Below are 22,208 nucleotides of genomic sequence, written 5' to 3'. Positions count from 1 at the left end.
AAAAAAATGAAACTAAACCCCTATCTTACACCATTCGCATTATCTCGAAATTGTTTAAAAATTTAAATGTAAGATGAGAAACCTTTTATAAAACTGCTAGAAGAAAACAGGAAAAAACGCTCCTTGACGTGGGTCTTAGCAAGCATTTTTTGGCTAAAGCACAAGCAACATAATCAGAAATAGATTAGTAGGATGATGTCAAACTAAGCAAAAGAAGTGAACAAAATGAAAAGACAACCTGTAGAATAGGGAAAAAGTATTTGCAAACCATATAGCTGATAAGGGCTTTAAATCCAAAATGTATAAAGCACTACAACTCAATAGAAAAAAAAAAAATAGGCAAAGCATCTGAATAGACATTTTTTCAAAGAAGATATACGAGTGGCCAATGGGTATATGAAAAAGAAATGCTCAACATCACTCATCATCAGGGAAATGCAAATCAAACTGCAATGAGAGATCACCTCACACCAGTCAGAATGGTGAGCATCGAAAAGACAAGGATAGGGGCGCCTGGGTGGCTCAGTCGTTAGGCGTCTGCCTTCGGCTCAGGTCATGATCCCAGGGTCCTGGGATCGAGCCCCGCATCTGGCTCCCTGCTTGACCGGAAGCCTGCTTCTCCCTCTCCCACTCCCCCTGCTTGTGTTCCCTCTCTGGCTGTGCCTCTCTCTGTCAAATAAATAAATAAAATCTTTTAAAAAAAGAAAAAAAAAAAGACAAGGATAACAAATGCTGGCGAGGATGTGGAGAAAGGGAGCCCTCATGCACTGTTGGAAGGAATGTAAATTGGTGCAGCCACTCTTGAAAACAGTATGGAGGTCCCTCAGAAAATTCAAAATAGAAGAGTCATATAACCCAGCAATTCTACACCTGGGAACATATCCAAAGGAAACAAAAACACTGTGAAAGAGATATCTGCACCCCCATGTTCACTACAGCATCATCCACAACAGCAAAGACACAGAAACAACCTAAGGTATCCAATGGATAGATGGATAAAGAAGTTGTGGAATATATACAATGGAACCTTATCTGTTAAAAAGGAGGAAACCCTGCCATTTGTGACAACATGTTTGGGCCTTGAGGGCATTACGCTAAGTGAAATAAGCCAGCCGGAGAAAGACAAACACTGTATGATCTTATATGTAGAATTTTAAAAATTCACTAAAAAACTCATAGAAAAAGAGACCAGATTTGTGGTTACTGGAGGCTGGGGTTGGGGGTGGGGGGATTGGATGAAGGTGGTCAAAAAGTATGAATTTCCAGTTGTAAGATGAATAAGTACTAGGGATGTAATCTACACCGTGACAACTATAGATGCTGCTGTATGATATAGACGAAAACTGTGAAGAGTGGATCCTAAGAGTTCTCTCATCACAAGGAAAAAAATTTTTTTTGGTTATCTCTGTGAGATGATGGATATTAGCAAAACATACTGTGGTGATCATTTCACAATATATGTATGTCAAATCATTATGCTGTATACCTGAGACTTGGGCTCCAAGTCACTTACATCTCAATAAAACTGGGGAAAAAATACAAAAACAAAGACAAAAAAACCTCAGCAGGATCAAGCCTTGAAAGTGAACTCCATCAAGCGGGTGGCAGGATTGGAAATAGCACTACCAGCCTAATTACTTTTTTAAAAGACAGCTGTACATTTTTATAAACCTTCTATCATTTATAAGCAACAGTGTACAAACTATAGTTCAATCATTAAAATACTCACCATTTTGGGATAAAAAAAAGGTTAGCCCTTTTCCTGGAGATTTAAAGTTCATTTTGGAAATTCTTTCATCACTTAGAGACTTCTTGATCTTGGGCTTTTACATAAAAGAAAATCATAAAGCAAAATATGACTTCTCCATCATTGTGGACTAAAACCAATTTGCTACATTATAAATAATCAGAAAATTATTAATGAGGCCATTCTCTTTAAGCGGAAGAGACTACCTTTGACTATTTTAACCTGCATAAAATATTGCTATTTGTACAATTAAGGAAATGAATGACAGTTATTGTATCCACTAAAACACTCCTCCCAAGAAACTAAAGATTTGAAAGTCTTCCGTGGCTCTGTTGGGAAAGTGTTTAACTACATACAGTTAACCGCACCTACATTCCGATATTAACGGCATTTTTAACCGGATATGTGCTGTTCATACCCACATTTCTGCCTCCAACTAGATCTCGCCCTTGAACCCCAGGCTTGCGTCTCCATCTATGCCACCTGAAGCCTAACGTGTCCAAAAGCAGCTCCCCAATTTTGCCCCCAAACTCCCGTCCCCCACCCCAGCCTTCCCTTCACAGTAAATGACAACTGTATCTCCCAGGCATTCAGGCCAAAAGGCTTAGAATCATCTTGGCCGTGTCTTTCCCTCTCAAACTCCACAGCCTTCAACAAACCTGCACGTCATTCCAAGAGCTTCCTTACCGGTTTGTCAACAGGGAAGCCACAGGGAGCCTTCTGACCCTCTCTGCTCTGGGGCCTTCTCGTCGCAGAAAGCAAGCCAGGTCCTCACCTTGGCCGGGTGCCCTCCTGGTCTGGCCCCCCTGCCCCGCCGAGTTCCTGTGCTCGGGCCACTCCGATGTGGCTGCAGCTGCTGAGCCACTGGTCTTTCAACAACCCCAACACGCCCCCACCTCAGGGTCTCGGCACAGAACAGTCTTCCTGCAGATGATCGCGTGGGTGCTTCCCCACTTCATGTGTGCTCGAATGTCGCTTCATCAGAAGACCTGCCACTGCACAGCCTGCCTCGCTCTTCACCACATCGCTTACACCTCGTAAGTGTGAGGAAGTGTAGCCGTGTGGGGACGGGTGCAAACTCTGGAGTCAGACTGCTGCATACAGACCCCCAGCTCCACTGCTTACTAGATGCGTGACTGTGGGCAGGTACCTAAACTTTTCATGCCTCAGCTCCCCCCTAAGACAGTAACAGTACCCGAAGGTGGTTTGGGGGGTTAAATGAGCTCATACTGGGAAGTGCGTGGCACCTGGTAAACACCCCAAGAGTGTTAGCTATCGCGGCCGTTCGCATGTCTCCCCCTCCTCACTGGAATGTGAAGTCCACGAGAGGAGTTTTTTGCCTCACTGCAGATCACCAGCGTATAGAAGCGTGCGGATCACACAGTAGGTACGCAAAGCCCGTTGATACTGCAACCAGTAACTACTGTTACGTCGTTAGTTCTAAATACGAACCTCTGATCTCCGTATTTTGCTAAGATCAAGCATGAGCCCTAGCTTGCTTGAAGATGACTTGGTGCTGCCGTCCTGCAGATCTGATTCCTGGCTTGTTCCTATACTTGAACTCCTGTTCTGGATGTTCTGAGCAAGGACAAACACATAAGAGGATTTGGGGTTTCCATGGAAACACACACACGATTTTTTAAAAAATTTTTTATTTACTGGGGCACCTGGGTGGCTCAGTGGGTTAAGCATCCAACTCTTGATATCAGTTCAGGTCATGATCTCGGGGTTGTGAGATCGAGCCCCACGTCAGGCTCTGTGCTCAGCAGGAAGTCTGCTTCTCTGCCTCTCTCTCTATCCCTCCCCCCACTCATGCTCTCTCTCTCTCTCAAATAAATAAACCTTTAAAAAAAAACAAAAAATTTGGGGCGCCTGGGTGGCTCAGTCGTTAAGCATCTGCCTTCGGCTCAGGTCATGATCCCAGGGTCCTGGGATCGAGCCCCGCATCGGGCTCCCTGCTCCGCGGGAAGCCTGCTTCTCTCTCTCCTACTCCCCCTGCTTGTGTTCCCTCTCTCGCTGTCTCTCTCTGTCAAATAAATAAATAAATAAATAAAAATTTTTAAAAAATTAAAAAATATTTAATTGAGAGAGCAAGAGCATAAGTAGGGGGAGGGGCAGAGAGAGAAGGAGAAGCAGACTTCCCACTGATCATGGAGCCTGACACTCGGGGCTCGATCCCAGGACCCCAAGACGATGGCCTGCGCCAAAATCAGACACTTACCTGACCGAGCCACCCAGGCGCCCCCACACACAATTTTAATGAAGTATAATTTACAGTTAAGCTACACATAGGTGTACTTACTGTTTGATGATTTTTGACACGTGTACACCTGTGACATGATCAGCTCAGTCAAGACAGCAACCGTATCTGTCAGCCCCAAGCTTCCTGTGCCTCTCGGGAATCCACCCTTATCCTCAGGCAACCACTGATCTGCTTTCTCTCCCTACAGATTACTTTGCACTTTCTAGAATTTCATATAATTGCACTTTTTTTTTTGTCTGACTTCTTCCACCCAGCAGAATTATTTTGATTCATCCTTGTTGTATCCTGTATCATGAGTTATTTCACAGCTGAGTCATACTCCATTGTATGTACCAAATAGGACTTACCTTGTTGGACATGTGGAATGATATATTAAAAACCAGAGGTGAGGGGCGCCTGGGTGGCTCAGTTGGTTAAGCGACTGCCTTCGGCTCAGGTCATGATCCTGGAGTCCCAGGATCGAGTCCCGCATTGGGCTCCCTGCTCAGCAGGGAGTCTGCTTCTCCCTCTGACCCTCCTCCCTCTCATGCTCTCTGTCTCTCATTCTCTCTCTCAAATAAATAAATAAAATCTTTAAAAAAAAAAAAAAAAAAAAAAACCAGAGGTGAACATGGTCAGATGGTTTCTGAGGATGACCCCTAGACCAGTGTTCACACTCGGTTATTAGAGCCCGTGTGATGCCATCCATGAAATCATGGACAAATTCAAGGTGGACATCGACTTCCCTCAGAGCAAAGCGCCAGACCATGGCCCATGATAAGGCTCCCAGACTGACTTGGAGAGGCCATCAGTCATATCCTCAACCTGGACAAGGCATATCTAGTTGGTGGGATGGACTGTGAGGTGAAGTTGAACATGAAGCTCTCAGCACACAAGGAGTCTGAGACACATCAGGGGATTTGTGGGAAGAGTCAATCTTTACACAACAAACAGTGACATTGTATGTGCAGGTCTGAAGTTTCCCAGCTGTGAGGTTCCATTGGCCCCCAAGATTCTCCCTGTGGCTCCAAATGAATGGCTCGAAAATCAGAAATCCTCCAAGCCTACTTAACCCGAAACCCCCACCTAAAACTAGTTTGTGTCAGTTTGCCCCAGCAGCCGGATCCTTCAGTAGGGTGGCTGACACTGCCCCTGCTCCACCGAGGTCTTGCGATGGAGCCTCGTGTCCAGCAGGCCTGTCCTATGAGCTGACCCCATCCTAAGAGAACCAACTAGCATCTCATGTACACTCAGGAGCTCTTTCTTAGCATCTTCACTCTGGAACAGGTTCTCTACTCTTGTAAACACTAGATCACATAATGAAACATTTCATAAGAAAATTATCTCAGATATTCTAAGCCTCCTGGTCTACCCAACATGTTAGTAGGCACTCTGACCTTCATTCGGATATCTCCGCTACTGTGGCTAGGAGTCTGTGCCCTGGGTCATGACCAAGGACCTAACTTAAAGACAATACACTCTTCCAAAATGTGGAAAGAAGTCTTAAGTTTTTTCTTAAGTCTTAAATTATTTCCTGAAGGGTTATAAAAGCCCAAGATAGTTTTGATCCAGTTTAACCGTTCCAGAATGAAACCATTTCTTGCTCCGTAAATTCTAAGATACCTTTACCTGATTTGTCATGTAAGAGCTTCCATGTTTGTTTCCAGACAGGTCATCATTTGGCAAATTTAAATAGGTTTTAATCATTTGTTCAGTGACAGAGATGAGTGCGAAGCTTAAGAGAGCTTCAAAGAATTCCAGGAAAACCAGCTGAAACATAAAGTATAAAGGCTCTTACTCATTTTGACATACCCTGAGGTGGGCCAGTGATTCAACTGGGTGTTGGTCTCTGTCTCCAGACAATGCCACCTCATTCAACGCTCAAGCATCATGGGTACACACCAATTTGAAACAAAAACTACATTTAAAAGATTATGTGTGTTCTGTTACTAGAACAAGAGTTTTGTTTTCTTATTGGCTGTTCTGCTCACACCATTCCTACTCTTCTTCCATTTCTGTTATTTAAGCCCCCCCAAAAATAGCAGAGTGGGGCACAGCAAGTTCAAATGTTCTGAGATAGGAGTGTGACAGGTGTGTTCCGGGGACAGCGTGGAGGCAGGTGTGACTGGTCAGACAAGGACTCAGAAAGGTGGCACCATCCATGTCATGAGGGCCTTTTCTCTGAGTGGGATGGGAAGCCTGGGGATGTGAGCAGGGGAGTGACGTGACCTGGCAGTTGCCCTGGGAAGCAGAAGGGTAAGGGACGCATCAGGAGGATGAGTGAGCAGCTTTCTAGGTGACGGCTCGGCCGGGACAGAAGCAGTGCAGCTGGTGGGAGGCACCACGTTCTAGAAAATACTTTGAAGGTGGAGCCAATAGGATGTCCTGAAGATCTGAATGTGGGGGCCTGACAACCAAAGGGCGGGGTGCCATCCACACTCCACACATGGGAGGCTGAGGTTCGCAGGCGGGGGATGGAGGTCACAACTGCGGTCTGGGGTGTGGGACATTCTGGGCTGTTCGAAACCCGAGGGGCCACCCTGGCTAGGCCGCCTGGAGCTGGAGAGCATGATTGGGGTCGGAGATACAAATGCTGGCCTTGTCCTCAGGAAGGTGGCATTTAAGATGATGAGACAAGGGGTGAGCACAGCTAGAGAAGGGGACCCCGGCCTGAGTCTACGGCACTTGGACAGGGCGGGTGTGACAGAGAGGAGGAATCAGCCAAGTTGGGAGGCACCAGCAGTGAGGGAAGTGGAAGACCAGGGACACGGAGGGAAGAATGTGTTTGAGGTGGCAGAGGTGGCATTTCAGGCCCCATGGCAGGGCCCCCTGGGCGGGTCATCGTAGGGTCACTGGTGACCTGAGCGCAAATGGGTTTAGCCGAGCGGGGGGAGCCACACAGATCCCATCTTTAGGACCTCCAGAAGAGCCAAATGCACGGGGACAGGGAGCAGACTCCTGGGGAGGGGAAATCGGGAGGTATGGCGGATACTAAAAACCGAGGGATCAACTAGTTGACCCACTTCCGTGTACACAAGAAAAGACTGAGCCTGGGGTGGCCGACTTGCCCAGAGCCCCTCGGCAAGGTGCACTGAAAAGTGAAGACACGCAGCCTCATTCACTGGAGATCAGTCAGTGTCTCTGACAGGCTTAGGACAAGTCAGCCAGAGAAACAGATGCGTGTATTAAATCGCTCAATTATCCAAGAAATAGCGCCGGACAGCTGGCCCTTGAACAAGGCGGGTTTGAACTGCGTGGGGCCACTGATGTGCAGGTTTTTTTCCATACGTCCAGGACAGTGCTGTAAATGTATTTTCCTTACGACGTTCTTAATGTTTTCTTTTCTCTAGCTTACTTTATCGTAAGAGCACAGTCTGTAAGACAACACGTGTGTTAGTCGCCTGTCTATGTTATCGGTAAGGCTTTCAGTCCACAGGAGGCTGTGAGTAGTGAAGTACGGCGGGGGGGGGGGGGGGGCCAAGTTATACCTGCATTTCTGACTGCGTGGGGGTGTCGGTGTCCCTAACCCTTGCGTCGCTCAAGGGTCAACTATAGTTTTATATTCTTTTGATTTCATTCGTTATTTCCTGACATCTGGAATACTCTTTTTTATATTAACTCTAGTTGTCTGATACGATCAAGGAGACCCACACAGGTGTACACGCACGTGTGTATACACACACACAGACACACACATAGTTACGTCCTGGGGTGAGAATGCTTTTCGATCAAATCTTGGCTCTCGGTATCCAAGGCAAAACAGCCTACCTTGTATCTGCACTATTTGTGACACCTCTTTACAAACCTCAGGTTCGAAGTTGCTGTAAACGCCGTCATGTAGGAAAGGATTATCCTCTGCAATGACCTCCACAAACTTGGTTGCTGTTAATTCTTTATTTATCATTTTAAAGTCCTGCAAAAGAAACAACCAATTAAACCATAATGGCCTATAATTACAAATAGCTACATTTTTAAAAAGATGTTATTTATTTATTTATTTTTATTTATTTGAGAGAGCGTGAGCACAAACGGGGAGCCGGAGAGGGAGAAACAGGCTCCCCACTGAGCAGGAAGCCCAACTCAGGGCTCGATCCCAGGACCCTGAGATCATGACCCGAGCCAAAGGCAGATGCATAACTGACTGAGCCACCCAGGCTCCCCTAAATAGCTACCTATTTTTAATGTTAACTTATATCCGTATAACCCTTTAAGGAGATGTTCTAGAAATGAATGTCTTTGAAACTGATCCGTTTGAAAAGCATTCTAGATTAACATTGATATTTACCTCTCTAGACCTTCCCCCATCCCTCTAAAAAGAAAAGTGTCTTTAGAGACATAAACACAGGACAGAGGGGTTGGGAGAGTGGATGATCCAGATGTGAGTTATCAACCCAACTGCACAGATGGGGAAACGCTGGACTGGGGGCCTCAGGGAGCCAGGGTGCTGTAGGCACTCAGGCAGGAGGCCCCTCTGGAAGTAACCCTCCAGGGAGAGCTGAACACAGGAAGACTCGCCGAGAAGACCCTGTCCACATCAAAGCTGCAAACAGAAGTTTTGCTCTCAGAGATACTGAACCAGAGAGCATTCGGCCCAGGACACACAGTCTCCCCTAAGTTAGCGCTGCTGAAAACAAGGATTAGGTGAACGTGCACCTCATGGGGGCTGGTTCCGCGCTGGCCCACCCTCAGCTCTCTCCTGAGCGCTGTGCAAACCAGGCTCATATGTTCTAATGGAAGGATCATGCTGACTCCATGTGAACCCGCTGGTCCATCTCAACATCTCTAAACGGGAACATTCCTGAGGCGATGCAACAGAAATACACAGAACCATCTGCAGCTTTGTCAGGGGAAGAAACCTGGAATCCAAACAAGCCTCTGACTGTACTGTATTAGCAGAGATATGGGGAAAAGAAGAACACGTTGGGGCACCTGGCTGGCTCAGTCCTTGAGCATCTGCCTTTGGCTCAGGTCATGATCCTGGGGTCCTGGGATAGAGCCCCGCATCGGGCTCCCTGCTCCGCAGGAAGCCTGCTTCTCCCTCTCCCTCTCCCACTGCTTGTTCCCTCTCTCGCTGTCCCTCTCTGCCAAATAAATAAATAAAATCTTAAAAAAAAAAAAAAGAAAAGAAGAACATGGTAATGAACCTGGGAGAATGCCACCAGCCCGAACCGGAAGTCTGACCCATTTAGGGGGACCTCGTCTCTTCAATAAGAGGCCATGAAGAAAGGGGGAAAGTGAACAAATAAACAGCTGTACAATATTCTTCCCCCAAAGCTCACACACTTCTAACAAGCATTTTCCTGTAATAGACACTAGGTGACTAAACAGTCCGTACACATACAACACTGTTAGACTTTTTTAAAGCACTCTATTCCCTATTAGTTTTCGGCTCTTCTCATTTTCTCATTTATCTTCCCACAGGTATAAATTAAAACAAAAACTGCCAATAGTTAGCACAAGAATAGTGTATGAATTAGATGTCCTCACTACTTTATAAACTAATAACTTCTTTAAACTACTTTTTGATGAACTTTTTTTTAAAATGACATTCACTTCCCCCCTTCTCCCAACCCCATCTTCTCTTATACCGCAAGGTCTGCTTAGCAAAGGCACTGTGGCCGCCCATGCCCCTCCCCTCACTGGGAAACACACGGAGCCGGGGCTCCCTCTGCCTCAGGTCTGTCACAGATCCTGGAATTACTCGCTTCTGCCCAAAGATGCTCAGCAAACATTCAACCGCTATGAAAATCCATCCTGGATCTTCACCTCATTATTTGTGTATCACAGCTGGAATGCTGCCTTTCTTTAATGAAAACCAAAATGCCAGCACATCTGAGTGGCTCAGTCAGTTAAGTGTCTGTCTCTTGATTTCAGCTCAGGTCATGATCTCAGGGTCATGAGATTGAGCCCTGAGTCGGGCTCCATGCTAAGGGAGGAGCCTGTTTGAGATTCCTTCTCTCCCTCTCCCTCCGCCCCTCCCCTGACTCATGCGCACGTGCTCTCTCTCTCAAAAAAAAGTCGAAATTCTTATTAATATAAAACCAGTCTCAGTCACGAGTGGTTACTTTCAACATCCAGAGGAAGTGTCGCATCTTCATGGAAGGCTCGTGGGGAGGAGCTGTGTGTGGTCTGCAGTAAACTGTATAAATCTCCCAGCATTTGTCGATGTAATTCATGGAATAGAGTGTCCGCTGCTGCCCACTGAATAAACTGCCTAAAGACATTAGAGAAAGATTAACCATCAAAAAATGATTACAAAGCTACATTTTGGGGAAAAAATAATAAATATAATGCTGTTGGTTTTGTATTTACCTTTTACACGGCAGGCATTTGGGTGAATGTTCTCAGTCATCAGTTTGGTAAAACACAGAAAGAGCGATGGGCTTCTGTTTCTGCCAAGACAGATCTAGTCACCCCTCTGTCCGGGATGGAGAACCTCATTCTCCTCTCCCTGAGTATGGAGTGGACTTAGTAGTTTTCTTCGAACGATGAGAGCACAGAAAGGGAGAAACAGTATGTTTACGGCAGAGAATCCTGGCTGCCACCACTTTAAATGAGCGATCGGGGTTAGCATAACCGGTAATAAGACAGTCTAATGTCACATACCCCTGATGGGATGGGATGCCAAGGGCCGTTTGCCTCCATGGTATTCTTCCCCAAAACCCAAGCCTCAGTGCAATGATGAAAACACATCAGCAGATGACAATCAAGGGACATTTTACAAAATAAGTGACCAATGGTCTTCCAAAGCGTCCAGGTCATAAAAGACGAAATCCGAGAAACTACTACAGGTTGTAGGAACTAAGGAGGTGGGACAACAAAACGCAAAGAACATGGAACAGAAAAGGGACATCAGTGGGAAAACTTGGGAAACCCTAATAAAGTCTGTGGTTTCGTTAAGAGTATTATGCCAACGTTCATTTCTCCACTTTGACAAGTGCACCACGGTTGCGTAAGATTGTTAAGGGAAGCTGAGTGAAGGGTGTACAGGAATCACTGTACTAACATGGCAACACTTCTGTAAAACTAAATTTATTACAAAATTAAAAGCTTTTTTAAAAAAAGATGTAGTATCAATTTTTCTCTGAGAAAGACAAGAGATTCTGCCCTAAGGAAGGGTTGGTGTTGACCATTTCCGATTACAACTCTGAGAACACTCTTCAGGATGGAAGCATGACTCACATCTGAGGGGGTCTTCCGAATTTTAATCCAGTATCTCGTGGTTTTGTGGTTAATACTTGGGAAATGTTTTTGTTTCTGGTCCTTCATTTCAGAAGTATGTAAAGTGGTAACGGCCGTTGAAGGAAAGCAGAAAAGTCACCACTTTGACTCAACACTGGTGAACTCTGCCTCCACCTCTCAGCGCCCCGGAAGTAGTACTTACTGGTATTCTTTGTGATGGATGTGGTAAGCCAACTGCAGGAGGTAATTGAGAAATGTCCTCAAAAGTATTGTTGTAAATGGAGAATGAATTTCTTCAACTGGAGTGTCACTATCGGCTAAAATAAAGAAAATTGGAAAGGATGCCTAGTAACCTTTTAAATTGAGGTATAATTGGCATATAATGTTGTATTAGTTTCAAGTGTGCAAACAGGATTCACTATATGTTGCAAAAGGACCACCACAATAAGTCTCATTGACATGGTTCACCTACACAGCTACAAAAATTTCTTTTAGTGGCACCTGGGTGGCTCAGTCGTTAAGCGTCTGCCTTCGGCTCAGGTCATGATCCCGGGTTCCTGGTATCGAGCCCCACATCAGGCTCCCTGCTCCCCAGGAAGCCTGCTTCTCCCTCTCCCACTCCCCCTGCTTGTGTTCCCTCTCTCACTGTGTCTCTGTCAAATAAATAAATAAAATCTTTTTTTAAAAAATTTCTGTTTTATTCTTGTGATGAGGACTTCCTAAGATTTATCCTCTTACAGTGTTCACATATAATACCATATTTTTAACATACCACAATTTCATTCTTATTTTTAATTTAAATTCAATTAATTAACATATAATATATTATTAGTTTCAGATCAAGATTTCATTCTTGATGCCTAGCATTTTCTAAAACCTTCTATTTTATTTGCTCCTGGTGTACAAGTCAAAGAACTGAGTATGAGGGAGTATCTTTTTTTTCCTAGGGAATACTGTGAACATCGTATACACATCCACCTAAAACTTAGGTTTTAGTTTTAGTTTAGGTTTAGTCTGCTCGAAAGATCTCGATCTGGTTACCTTTCAAGAAACTTACAAGATACCTTGTGCCCATGTCTTTCAAGGTGGTCTGAGCCTCATTTGATTGATGATTCTAATTCTAAATGGATTCTAAGTCTGTGTCAAACACTTAAATTTCAGGTAAATAGGTACTAGTTCTAATATTTTGTGTTTAAAGTAGATAACCTAAGGTTTTCAAGGCCTGCTTCTCAGAATTCAGCTGAAAGAACTAAAACCTTCAAAACTGCATGAACTTTCTCACTTGAAATCAAGCCCAAGCCCAAGACAACCTCAAGTGTTTTCCCAGCTATGCCAAGCCCTCTTGGCTTCTGATCTCAGTTTTAGTGGGTTTGATAGATCAGGGGCAGGCCAATTTCTGTGTCGAGAGCCAGCAACACATATTTTATGCTTTGTAGGCCACACGGTCTCTGTCACAACCCCTCAGTTCTGGTGTCTAGGGCAAAAATAGCCACAGACAGCACATGAGAAAATGGGCATGGCTGTGTTCCAATAAAACTTTATAAGAACAGACAGGGCTGGATTCGGCCCACAGGGCCTGCTGTAGCTTTCACTGCTACCATTATTTTACGGGATTGTCTCAAGTACATTTTAAGCACCTTGAGAAGATGAACCTGTGTTGATTTCTGGAATGTCTGTCCCAGCATTTGCCTTCCTCACTCCCTCCCCATTTCTTGACTGGTTTCATGGTGACATGAGGTTATACTACTCTTTAAACCAAAGGATGTTGGGGCACCTGGGTGGCTCAGTCAGTTAAGCATCTGACTTTGGCTCAGGTCATGATCTTGGGGTCCTGGGATCAAGACCCACATCAGGCTCCCTGCTCAGCGGGGAGTCTGCCTCTCCCCTTCTTCTGCCCCTCCCCCCCACTCATGCACATGCTCTCTCCCTCTCTCAAATAAATAAATCTTAAAAAAATAATAAACTAAAAGACACAAAGGACCTGGAATACTCACTACTTAATATCCTGTCCATATCAGCAAGAGTTATTTTATGGTGATGAAATTTGCAGTCTTTTAGAAACCTCCAGAAGTGAAGCTTTGTCATCAGAAAGGTGTTATCCAGAGAGTGATCACATCCTAGGCTGCTGTAAAAGCTATAGATTCTTCTCAATTCTGTAATATTTCTTAAGACAGCATATTCTACCTACAAAGAGAAAACCACGCATGTGGTTTAATCTTGCCTAATAAGAACAAAAGTAAAAGAAACAACACCTGTTTTATAAATTAAATGCAATAACACATGTGACGTAATAACATTTACCTCTTACCACTGTATGAGCTCAACAAATGTCATATTCTTCCCACTCAACCCCAGGTCAATAAAATGCAATTTCTGAGTAACATCTAAAAATTTGCTGTTACCAAAAAAAAAAAAAAAAGTGCTGTTATCAGTACAATGAAATTGCTTTCATACTGATATGTATCACATATGCTATGTGATAGCATCCTATTTGAATGGGCAGCAAATTTTCTTGTCCACGGATCAGTATCTTTCATAAAGACAAACACAAAAATCCTCACCAAAATAGGAGTATATGAAATCTAGCAAAATATAAAGTCGTATGTCCACACCAAGCAGGGTTTATCCTGGGATTGCAAGGCTGGTCCAACCAGCCTTGGCTGTTTGTTTGTTTGTTTGTTTGTTTGTTTAGAAGGGTCCTTGCCCAGTGTGGAGCCCAATGTGGGGCTCGAACTCACGACCATGAGATCAAGACCAGAGCTGAGATCAAGAGTCAGATACTTTACTGACTGAGGTGCCCCAGGCTTGGTTCATTTAAAACATACAACTGACATCATCAGACTTCCTGCTGAAAGTCTGAAATAGACAATACTCACACTCATTACTAACCTCCGACTCTGTCCTCAATCACCTTCTATAATTCTCCCCAACCCTCAATGCCCCGAATGCTACCTCCACTTCCCCATATGTGCAACCCTGCAGGCTATGCGGTGTCCTGTCCTCCAAAACCACTTACCCCGTGCCTCACCCTCCCAAATGAAATATTCAGGAAATGTGAGCAACGGTGTTTGGGGTCCCCAAGGAGATGGAAAACCTCACCTGGGCAGTTGCATCAGGCATCTGTCCCTCTCAGCATTAACTCCTACTTTCTAAAATTCAATTCGATTGGATAAACATGCCTAATCTGCTCTATCTAAAGCCTTGTTCTAGAGTAGAACGCAGAATTTTCTTTATGAAGCTTAAAACCTGGTAAAGACACCGTAAGGAAGTACCACAGGTAGAACAGAGCCATGGAGGAAGGAGAGGTGGGTTACAAGGAAGAACTTCCCTGGAGGACACTGTACTTGAACTCAGCCTTGGAGCACAGAACAAATGAGCAATTCACGGACAGCAGGCCCCCCAGTGGAGGTTGGGGTGGGGGGAGCAGAGAGGTTGAGATGCTTCTGGAATGCCAGGAGGGCTGTCTGACCTGGATAAAGGCTGTCCCCACGCTCCACCCCAGCTCCCTCCTGGGCAAAGTGGGACAACCACCGTTCTGGCCCCTAGGCTGTTGGGGGGATTTAGCAAAATTAAGGCGTTTGGAAACAGGCCCAGAGCAAAGTGCTTTCTGCGCATGTGCTGGCCATTATCTTCACAAGAGTGCATGGTGAGGAGGAGGCTGCTGGGGCAGGCTGGCAAGACAGGCTGATGTCAGGTCCTAGGACATCCTGAGTACAAACAGCTCCCATCGGCATGGAACGGGATAGAGCTAGACGGCCAAGAGAGCTTTCCAGAGCCCCTCAGGACCCTTCTGAAGTCTGGAAGTCATGAAGGACCATGGAAGGTGGAGGCTCCATCACAGAGGAGGTTAGAGAGATGTGACCGCCACATGCAGCATGGGGTCCCGGGTAGGATCCTGGGGCAGAAAAAGGGGCACTGTGAGGAAAAGTGAAATTCAAATAAAGTCCACTGCTTCGTGTCAGTGGGTCAGCGGGGCCTGGGTCTCGGCTTTGGTCTCTGTTCCGTGGCCATGGGAGATGCTCACGTGCGGAGCAGCCAGTGACGGGTGCAGAAACCCGGGCTCAAGCCGCTTTTCTGGGAGTCTGAAGTCCGCTCAAAGGGTTAGGAAAAAAATGGAAGTTTCTCTAACTAGATTGTAATATTGTCCATATTGTGAAATACCACGTAGCCATTAAACATGTTTAGAGGCGTTTCTAAAGTGTCGAGTTACAGAATTTCTTTTACTTTCTAGGTTCTAGTTCTGTAATGTTTGAATTTTCTGTAAAGAGCATGTGCTACTTTTGTAATTAAAACAGTCAAGATATGTATATATTTTTAAGATTTTACATATTTATTAGAGTGAGAGAGAGCAGGAGAGGGTAGAGGGTCAGAGGGAGAAGCAGACTCCCCACTGAGTGGGAAGCCCAATGTGGGACTCGATCCTGAGACTATGGGATCATCACCTGAGCCAAAGGCAGCTGCTCAACCAAGTGAACCACCCAGGCGCCCCAGTCAAGATATATTTTTAAATTCATAGTTTTTTAAAGACCTACCTGTTTTGACATGGAAAGAACTCCAAAGTGGAAAGTGAATGATAACATATGTAAGAGAGAGAGAGCGAGAGAGAGGAAGGGAGGGAGGGAAGGAAGGAAGGAAGGAAGGAAGGAAGGAAGGAAGGAGGGAAGGAAGGAAGGAGGGAAGGAAGGGAAGGGAAGGAAAGGGAAGGAAAGGAAGAAAGGAAGAAAGAAAGGCGATCTCCTTTTGGGGTGATTCAATGGATGGTTCTTTATTCACCTAAAAATTATATTGTAGGAGAATATTTAATGGCAATGAAGACCTATGATTAAATACACAAAAACAGAGATTATATGAGCAGAACGCTCCAATTCTAATTATGTTTGCCCAGAACAAAACTGGAAAGATGGTCACCAGATTTTGTCTGGGTGGAGATTCTCTTCTACTTCTTCTTATGTGCATTTTCTAAATTTTCTACAAGTATTGTGTACTATTTTCCTAACTAGAGAAAGTCATAGAAGTTTTTTGTTTTTTGTTTTTTTTTTAACAAGAATCTGGCAGCAGATGAAGTGAGCGATCCCAGGAGCCTGAATGACATCGTTGGCTAGGAGAAGAATAGAGGAGGATGGGGGATGGAGAGTCATCACTTTTGAGACCCACAGAACTGGGGCCAGAGGAGACGGAATAGAGGAAGAGCAAAGGGACACATGACTTGCAACTTCGAGGTACCAGTGGTTCCCTGTTGCAAGCCACATCTTCAACAATGCTTTCATGGGAGAATCATCCCAAGCCCCAGTCAAAGCAGGGTTCACGACACTAACATGTAATTTGGTGGATGTGATTTTCCAGATGTTAATCAAATGAAGTCCGGGTACACATAATTTTCTCTGTCTCTAAGAATTTCTAGATTTGTACTGATTTCTAGGAGTTTGAAGTTCTTTGGAATCCCAGCAGCCCATAATAATGCACTGCAGAATTAATGTCCTGCAGTTGGGGTGGCCACAGCCTTGGGCTTCAGACCAAGCTAGGAGTGAGGGTAACTTGAATTTAGTTAATTCACTGAGTCCCTCTATCCGGGCTTCTGTTTTCTCACAAAGCCTGTTCACTAGGGTTGCCTTACAAATTAAATGGGATGGTACACAAACCATCTATGTGGCTTATAAAAGACACTCAACACAGGACAGCCCCCCTCGGCTGTATTTTCCCAAGACTGTGGAGACTCTGTTAATATTTAAGCCTAAAATATAAATGTATAACAATATGAAAGGTTTTTACCTGCTTCTTTTCCTCTGCTTGATCTTTCTCAGGATACATATTTAGCAACAAACTGAGATTTAGCTCAAGGCTCGACCCTAACACAGAATTACTTTCACTGCCATCAAGCTTTCTGATAATCTCTAGCAAATAAAGGCAAATAGAGAGGATCATTGTGAAAAGCAATGTTAAAAGTTTTCAATGTTACCATTTCAACTAGCAAATTAAAATGATTTGGGGAAAAGAAAATAAAATGCTTTTGGAAGTTAAAAAAATTTTTTTCAGTGTTATGCGGAAATGATTTTCCACCCAAGTGGGATATAAGAGTATTCAAAAAAACTACTTAGAAAGCAGTTTCCCCCAGGAAACTTCTGTTTTCTGAAGTAGTCTTTGTATTTTGATGAATAGATTCCATTGATAATAGAAGCTAATTTGCATGCAACTGACAGGTGCACACCCCCTTACCAGCACTGATGGAGGATGCAGGGTACCGGCTCTTGAAGGAAGACTCTGAAGACAGGTCCAGGTGACTTAAGAACTCAACTTCAAGATCTGGAAACTCCACTATGTGGTCATTGGAAAAGGAGCCATCATACACACGCCCATTTTTGAAAGTTAATCGGCCCTGCAGACAGAAAGATTTACAGTTCAGGAAAACCACTGGTAATCTCCATCTGTACCATTTTCAAGGGTTTGGAGGTGTTTGTTTTTAAGACATGCACTTAGCTCACATAGAGTCTCGCTCCTAGAGTCTCGAGTCACTGTGTAAATCCTCTCTATTCTTCCTCCTCCTCTCTCTATCGGCTCCACGACCTCTCCCTAGCTACTCCTAGGTCACAGAAGATGTCTTATTAAACTACACTAGTGACCAGCAGAGTGCCCATCACCAAATAGGGGCTCTCTTGGTATTGGTCCAACCCAAGCCAATAATCAGTCTGATGGAGAGGTAAGTAAATGACCCAAGTCAGCTCAGCCAAATTAAAGATATTTGTGGAAAGCTCCTCAGAAAAGAGTTTCTTCTCTCCCTCTACTTAGTGTGGTATGTGGATGTGAAGCCTGGAACCACAGCATCCATCTTGTGGTCATGAGGGAGGGGCAGCATAAGGGTGAAGCTGACATCATGGTAGGAGACATCATGGGTAGATGGAAGAAAATCCTGACATCACTGAGTTGCTGAATCAAACCAACCCTGAAACCCACTTATTCCTTATCAGTTGTGGATGATTAAGCTAGATTTTCCATTACTTGTGACCAAAACCACCCTAACACACACACACACGTATGTACATAACATAAACTAAGTAAATAACTTCTAAATATACAGGATACTGATGATATGTTGGAAATTATTTTAAAATTCATGTAATCATCTTAACAAAACAGTAAGTTATCGTGTGCAAAAATGGATTATGCACTTTACCAGACAGAGAATGAGATGCCTTTTACGGTATTTCAGTTGCTTTACAAAATCTATAAAATGTGCTCTTCACACATCTGCACTCACCATACCATGTTTTTTATTGGAGACCCATTCTCCCTCATAAACGGCCCCACTGGCATAGTAAAATTTTCCATGGCCATGACGATATCCATTTACAAACTCTCCTATGTATTCATTTCTCAAAGGGTATTGGGAGTTGGGGATTCTCTTTAGAAACCAGGAGTGTGTTCCAAAACCATTCTGAAAAGAAAGCAAATTTCCATGAGAAATGCTCAAAATATTTCCTCTTTTTACCTGACTCCATTTAAAATTTGGTCAATAGGGGCGGCTGGGTGGCTCAGTCAGTTAAGCCTCTGACTCTTGATTTTGGCTCAGGTCATGATCTCAGAGTCCTGAGATGGAGCCCTCCATCAGGCTCTGCGCTCAGCATGGAGTCTGCTTGTCCCTCTCCCTCCCCCCTCTTGTGCTTTCTCCCTCTCTCTCTCAAATAAATAAAAATCTTTTAAATTAAAATAAAACTCAGTCAATAGATCAAATACAATGACACATTTGAAAGAACAAAGAACATGGATTTTAGAGTCACACAGACTTGGGTTCAGCCTCTGTGCCATCTACTTATTAACCAGCCATTTGACCTAAGGCAAATTATTTAAGCCCTCTGAGTTTCATCTATAAAATGAAAATAACAACTATCCTGCAGGTTGGATGTAAAGACTGAAGACAGTGTATAAAAAGTGCCTAGCTTGATACTGATAAATTATTACCTTAAATTTTATTTATTTTATTATTATTTTTTTTTAAGATTTTTTATTTATTTGACAGTGAGAGAGACAGCGAGAGAGGGAACACAAGCAGCGGGAGTGGGAGAGGGAGAAGCAGGCTTCCCGCGGAGCAGGGAGCCCGATGCAGGGCTCGATCCCAGGACCCTGGGATCATGACCTGAGCCGAAGGCAGACGCTTAACGACTGAGCCACCCAGGCGCCCCAAATTTTATTTATTTTTAACATCCGGATTGATAAAAAAGAAAAATGCCTTCTTCAATCCTACTTTTGCAGAGGCAACCACTACTTGAGAGTCTGAGAATTCATCTGTATTTTCCCCAGGCACATTCAATTATACACACTAAATCAACATATTATATGTATATATAACACATATAAACACACAATTTTTTCAACAATGGGATGACTCTGTATATCTAGACTCTGTATATCTAGAACTTCTGGGTATATGCTAAAAAGAATTGAAAATGGGGACTCAAACAAATATTTGTGCACTCATGTTCATAGCAGCATTACTTGCAATAACCAAAAGGTAGAAGCAACCCAGGTGTCCACTGATGGATGAATGAATAAGCATAAGGATGGTATAAACATACAATGGATTATTATTCAGCCTTAAAAAGGAAGGAAATCCTAACACATACTATAAGATGGATGAACCTTGAAGACATTATGCTGAGTGAAATAAACCAGTTGCAAAAGGACAAATACTATATAATTCCACTTATATGAGATACCGAGAGGAGTCAGATTCATAGGGACAGAAAGTAGATGGTGGGTGCTAGGGGTGGGGAAAGGAGGAAGAGAGATGGGAAGTGAGTGTTTGATGGGGACAGAGTCTCCGTTTGGGAAGATGAAAAGAGTTCTGGAGAAGGATGGTGGGGACAGCTGCACAACAGTGTGAATGTACTTAATGCCCTGAATTGGACACTTAAATATGATTAAGATGGTAAATTTTTTGTTACGTGTATTTTACCACAACTAAAAAAGAAAAAGAAAAAAGAAAGCTGGAGTGGCTATATTCACATCAGAAAAAGACTTCAGAGGAAAAGAAACTATCAGAGCTAAAGAGGGACATGACAAGATGATAACAAAGGGTCAATCCACCAAGAAGACATAACAATCCTAAACAAGTATGCGCCTAACAACAGAACTTAAAAATATATGAAGCAAAAATTGATAGATTTGAAAGAAGAAATAGATGAATCTATAATTATACTTGGACACCTCACCACTCTTATCTCAGAAATGGGTAGAAAAAATAAACAGAAAATGAGTAATGTGGTATAGAAGACCTGAACAACACTATCAACCAATTTGATCCAGTTGTCATCCACAGAACACTCCATTCAACAAAAGCAGAAATACACATAACATTCACCAAGACAGACCATATTCTGGGCCACAAAATAAACCACAACCTATTTAAAAGAAATGTAGTCATACAAAGTCTGTTCTCTAACCACAGAATTAAAAATTTCAACAGAAAAATCAACAACAGAAAGATATCTGGAAAAATCTCCAACTATTTGGAAAGTAAACAACATATGTCAAAATAATTTACAGGTTAAAGAGGAAGTCATAGGGACATTAGAAAATATTTTGAGGGACGCCTGGGTGGCTCAGTCAGTTAAGCGTCTGCTTTCAGCTAGGGTCGTGATCCCAGAGTCCCAGGATTGAGCCCCGCATCGGGCTCCCTGCTCAGCAGGGAGTCTGCTTCTCCCTCTGCCCCCACCTGAACAAAAATTAAAATATATCAGAATTAGTGGGATGCAGAGAAAGCACTGCTAAGAGGAAAAATTTTAGTATTAAATGCTTATATTAGAAAAGAAGAAATGTCTCAAATCAATCAAGCTTCCATCCTACAATTCAAGGAAAAGAAGAGCATATCAAACCCAAAGCATGCAGAAGGAAGGTAATAACAAAGAGCAGGTATCAAATTAAAAACTGAAAAACCCCAAGAGAAAATAAATAACACTAAGACTGGCTCTTAGAGAATTTTCATGACTTGGATATATCTGCAACAAGACTGAAGACAGAAGAGAAAACACAAATCACTGGTTCTGGGAGAAAGAGGGAACATCACTATAGATCCCATATAATATATATTTAAAGAATCATGAGAGACTTTAAAAGAAGTTATTTTTTTTAAGATTTTATTTATTTGTCAGAGAGAGAGCACAAGCAGGGGGAGTGGCAGGCAGAGGGAGAAGCAGGCTCCCCACTGAGAAAGGAACCCCACTTGGGACTTGATCCCAAGCTGGGATCATGACCCCCACTGAAGGCAGATCTCCAACCTACTGAGCTACCCAGGCATCCCCATGAGAGACTACTGTCAACAACCTTGTGCCAATAAATTTCTATGAAATGGGACAACTTCCTTCAAAAATACAAACTTAAAACTTATTCAAGAACAAACAGATCGGGGTGCCTGGGTGGCTCAGCTGGGAAAGCGTCCGACTCTTGATTTTGGCTCAGATCATGATCTCAGGGTCATGAGATCAAGCCCCATTTTGGGCTCTGCACTGAGTGTGGAGCCTGCTTAGGATTCTCTCTCTCCCTCTGCCAAATCCCCGTGCCCCATTCACACACCACACCTTCTCTCTTAAAAAAACAACAACACAAAAACAAACAAACATAAAAAACCTCATTCACCACAATCAAGTGGGATTTATTTCTGGGTTGTAAGGGTGGATCGGTATTTGCAAACCAATCAATGTGATACATCACATCAATAGGAGAAAGGATAAGAACCACATGATCATTTCAACAGATGCAGGAAAAGCATTTGACAAAGTACAACATCCATTCATGATAAACACCTTGACAAAGTAGGGTTAGAAAGAACATAACATAACAAAAGCCAAATATGAAAAACCCACAGCTAATGTCATCCTTAATGGGGAAAAACCGAGAGCTTTTCCTCTATGGTCAGGAACAAGACAGGGATGTCCACTCTCAATACTGTTATTCAACACAGTACTGGAAATGCTAGCCACAGCAATCAGACAACAAAAAGAAATAAAAGGCATCCAAACCAGTAAGGAAGATGTAAAACATTCACTA

The 22,208-nt window shown here is 43.6% G+C and overlaps 1 protein-coding gene across 1 annotated transcript in view; it reads right to left on the bottom strand.

The window, feature by feature from the left end:
* RSPH10B (radial spoke head 10 homolog B) overlaps positions 1 to 22,208 on the bottom strand; it is a 42,639-nt gene that overhangs the window by 12,067 nt on the left and 8,364 nt on the right. The window contains exons 4-14 of the mRNA XM_081822768.1: positions 18,424 to 18,600; positions 17,385 to 17,544; positions 16,941 to 17,062; positions 13,166 to 13,355; positions 11,374 to 11,488; positions 10,302 to 10,381; positions 10,055 to 10,203; positions 7,795 to 7,902; positions 5,619 to 5,759; positions 3,200 to 3,325; positions 1,730 to 1,823 (exon numbers count right to left, since the gene is read on the bottom strand). Of these exons, the coding sequence (XP_081678894.1) occupies positions 1,730 to 1,823; positions 3,200 to 3,325; positions 5,619 to 5,759; positions 7,795 to 7,902; positions 10,055 to 10,203; positions 10,302 to 10,381; positions 11,374 to 11,488; positions 13,166 to 13,355; positions 16,941 to 17,062; positions 17,385 to 17,544; positions 18,424 to 18,600 (1,462 nt within the window). The remainder of the gene's footprint in view (positions 1 to 1,729; positions 1,824 to 3,199; positions 3,326 to 5,618; positions 5,760 to 7,794; positions 7,903 to 10,054; positions 10,204 to 10,301; positions 10,382 to 11,373; positions 11,489 to 13,165; positions 13,356 to 16,940; positions 17,063 to 17,384; positions 17,545 to 18,423; positions 18,601 to 22,208) is intronic.

Source organism: Leptonychotes weddellii, chromosome 5, assembly GCF_054177405.1.
Source record: "Leptonychotes weddellii isolate Sample4059 chromosome 5, ASM5417740v2, whole genome shotgun sequence".
NCBI lineage: Eukaryota > Metazoa > Chordata > Mammalia > Carnivora > Phocidae > Leptonychotes > Leptonychotes weddellii.
The sequence above is the reverse complement of the archived record's forward strand: the minus strand, read 5'-3'. Positions and strand labels throughout refer to the sequence as shown.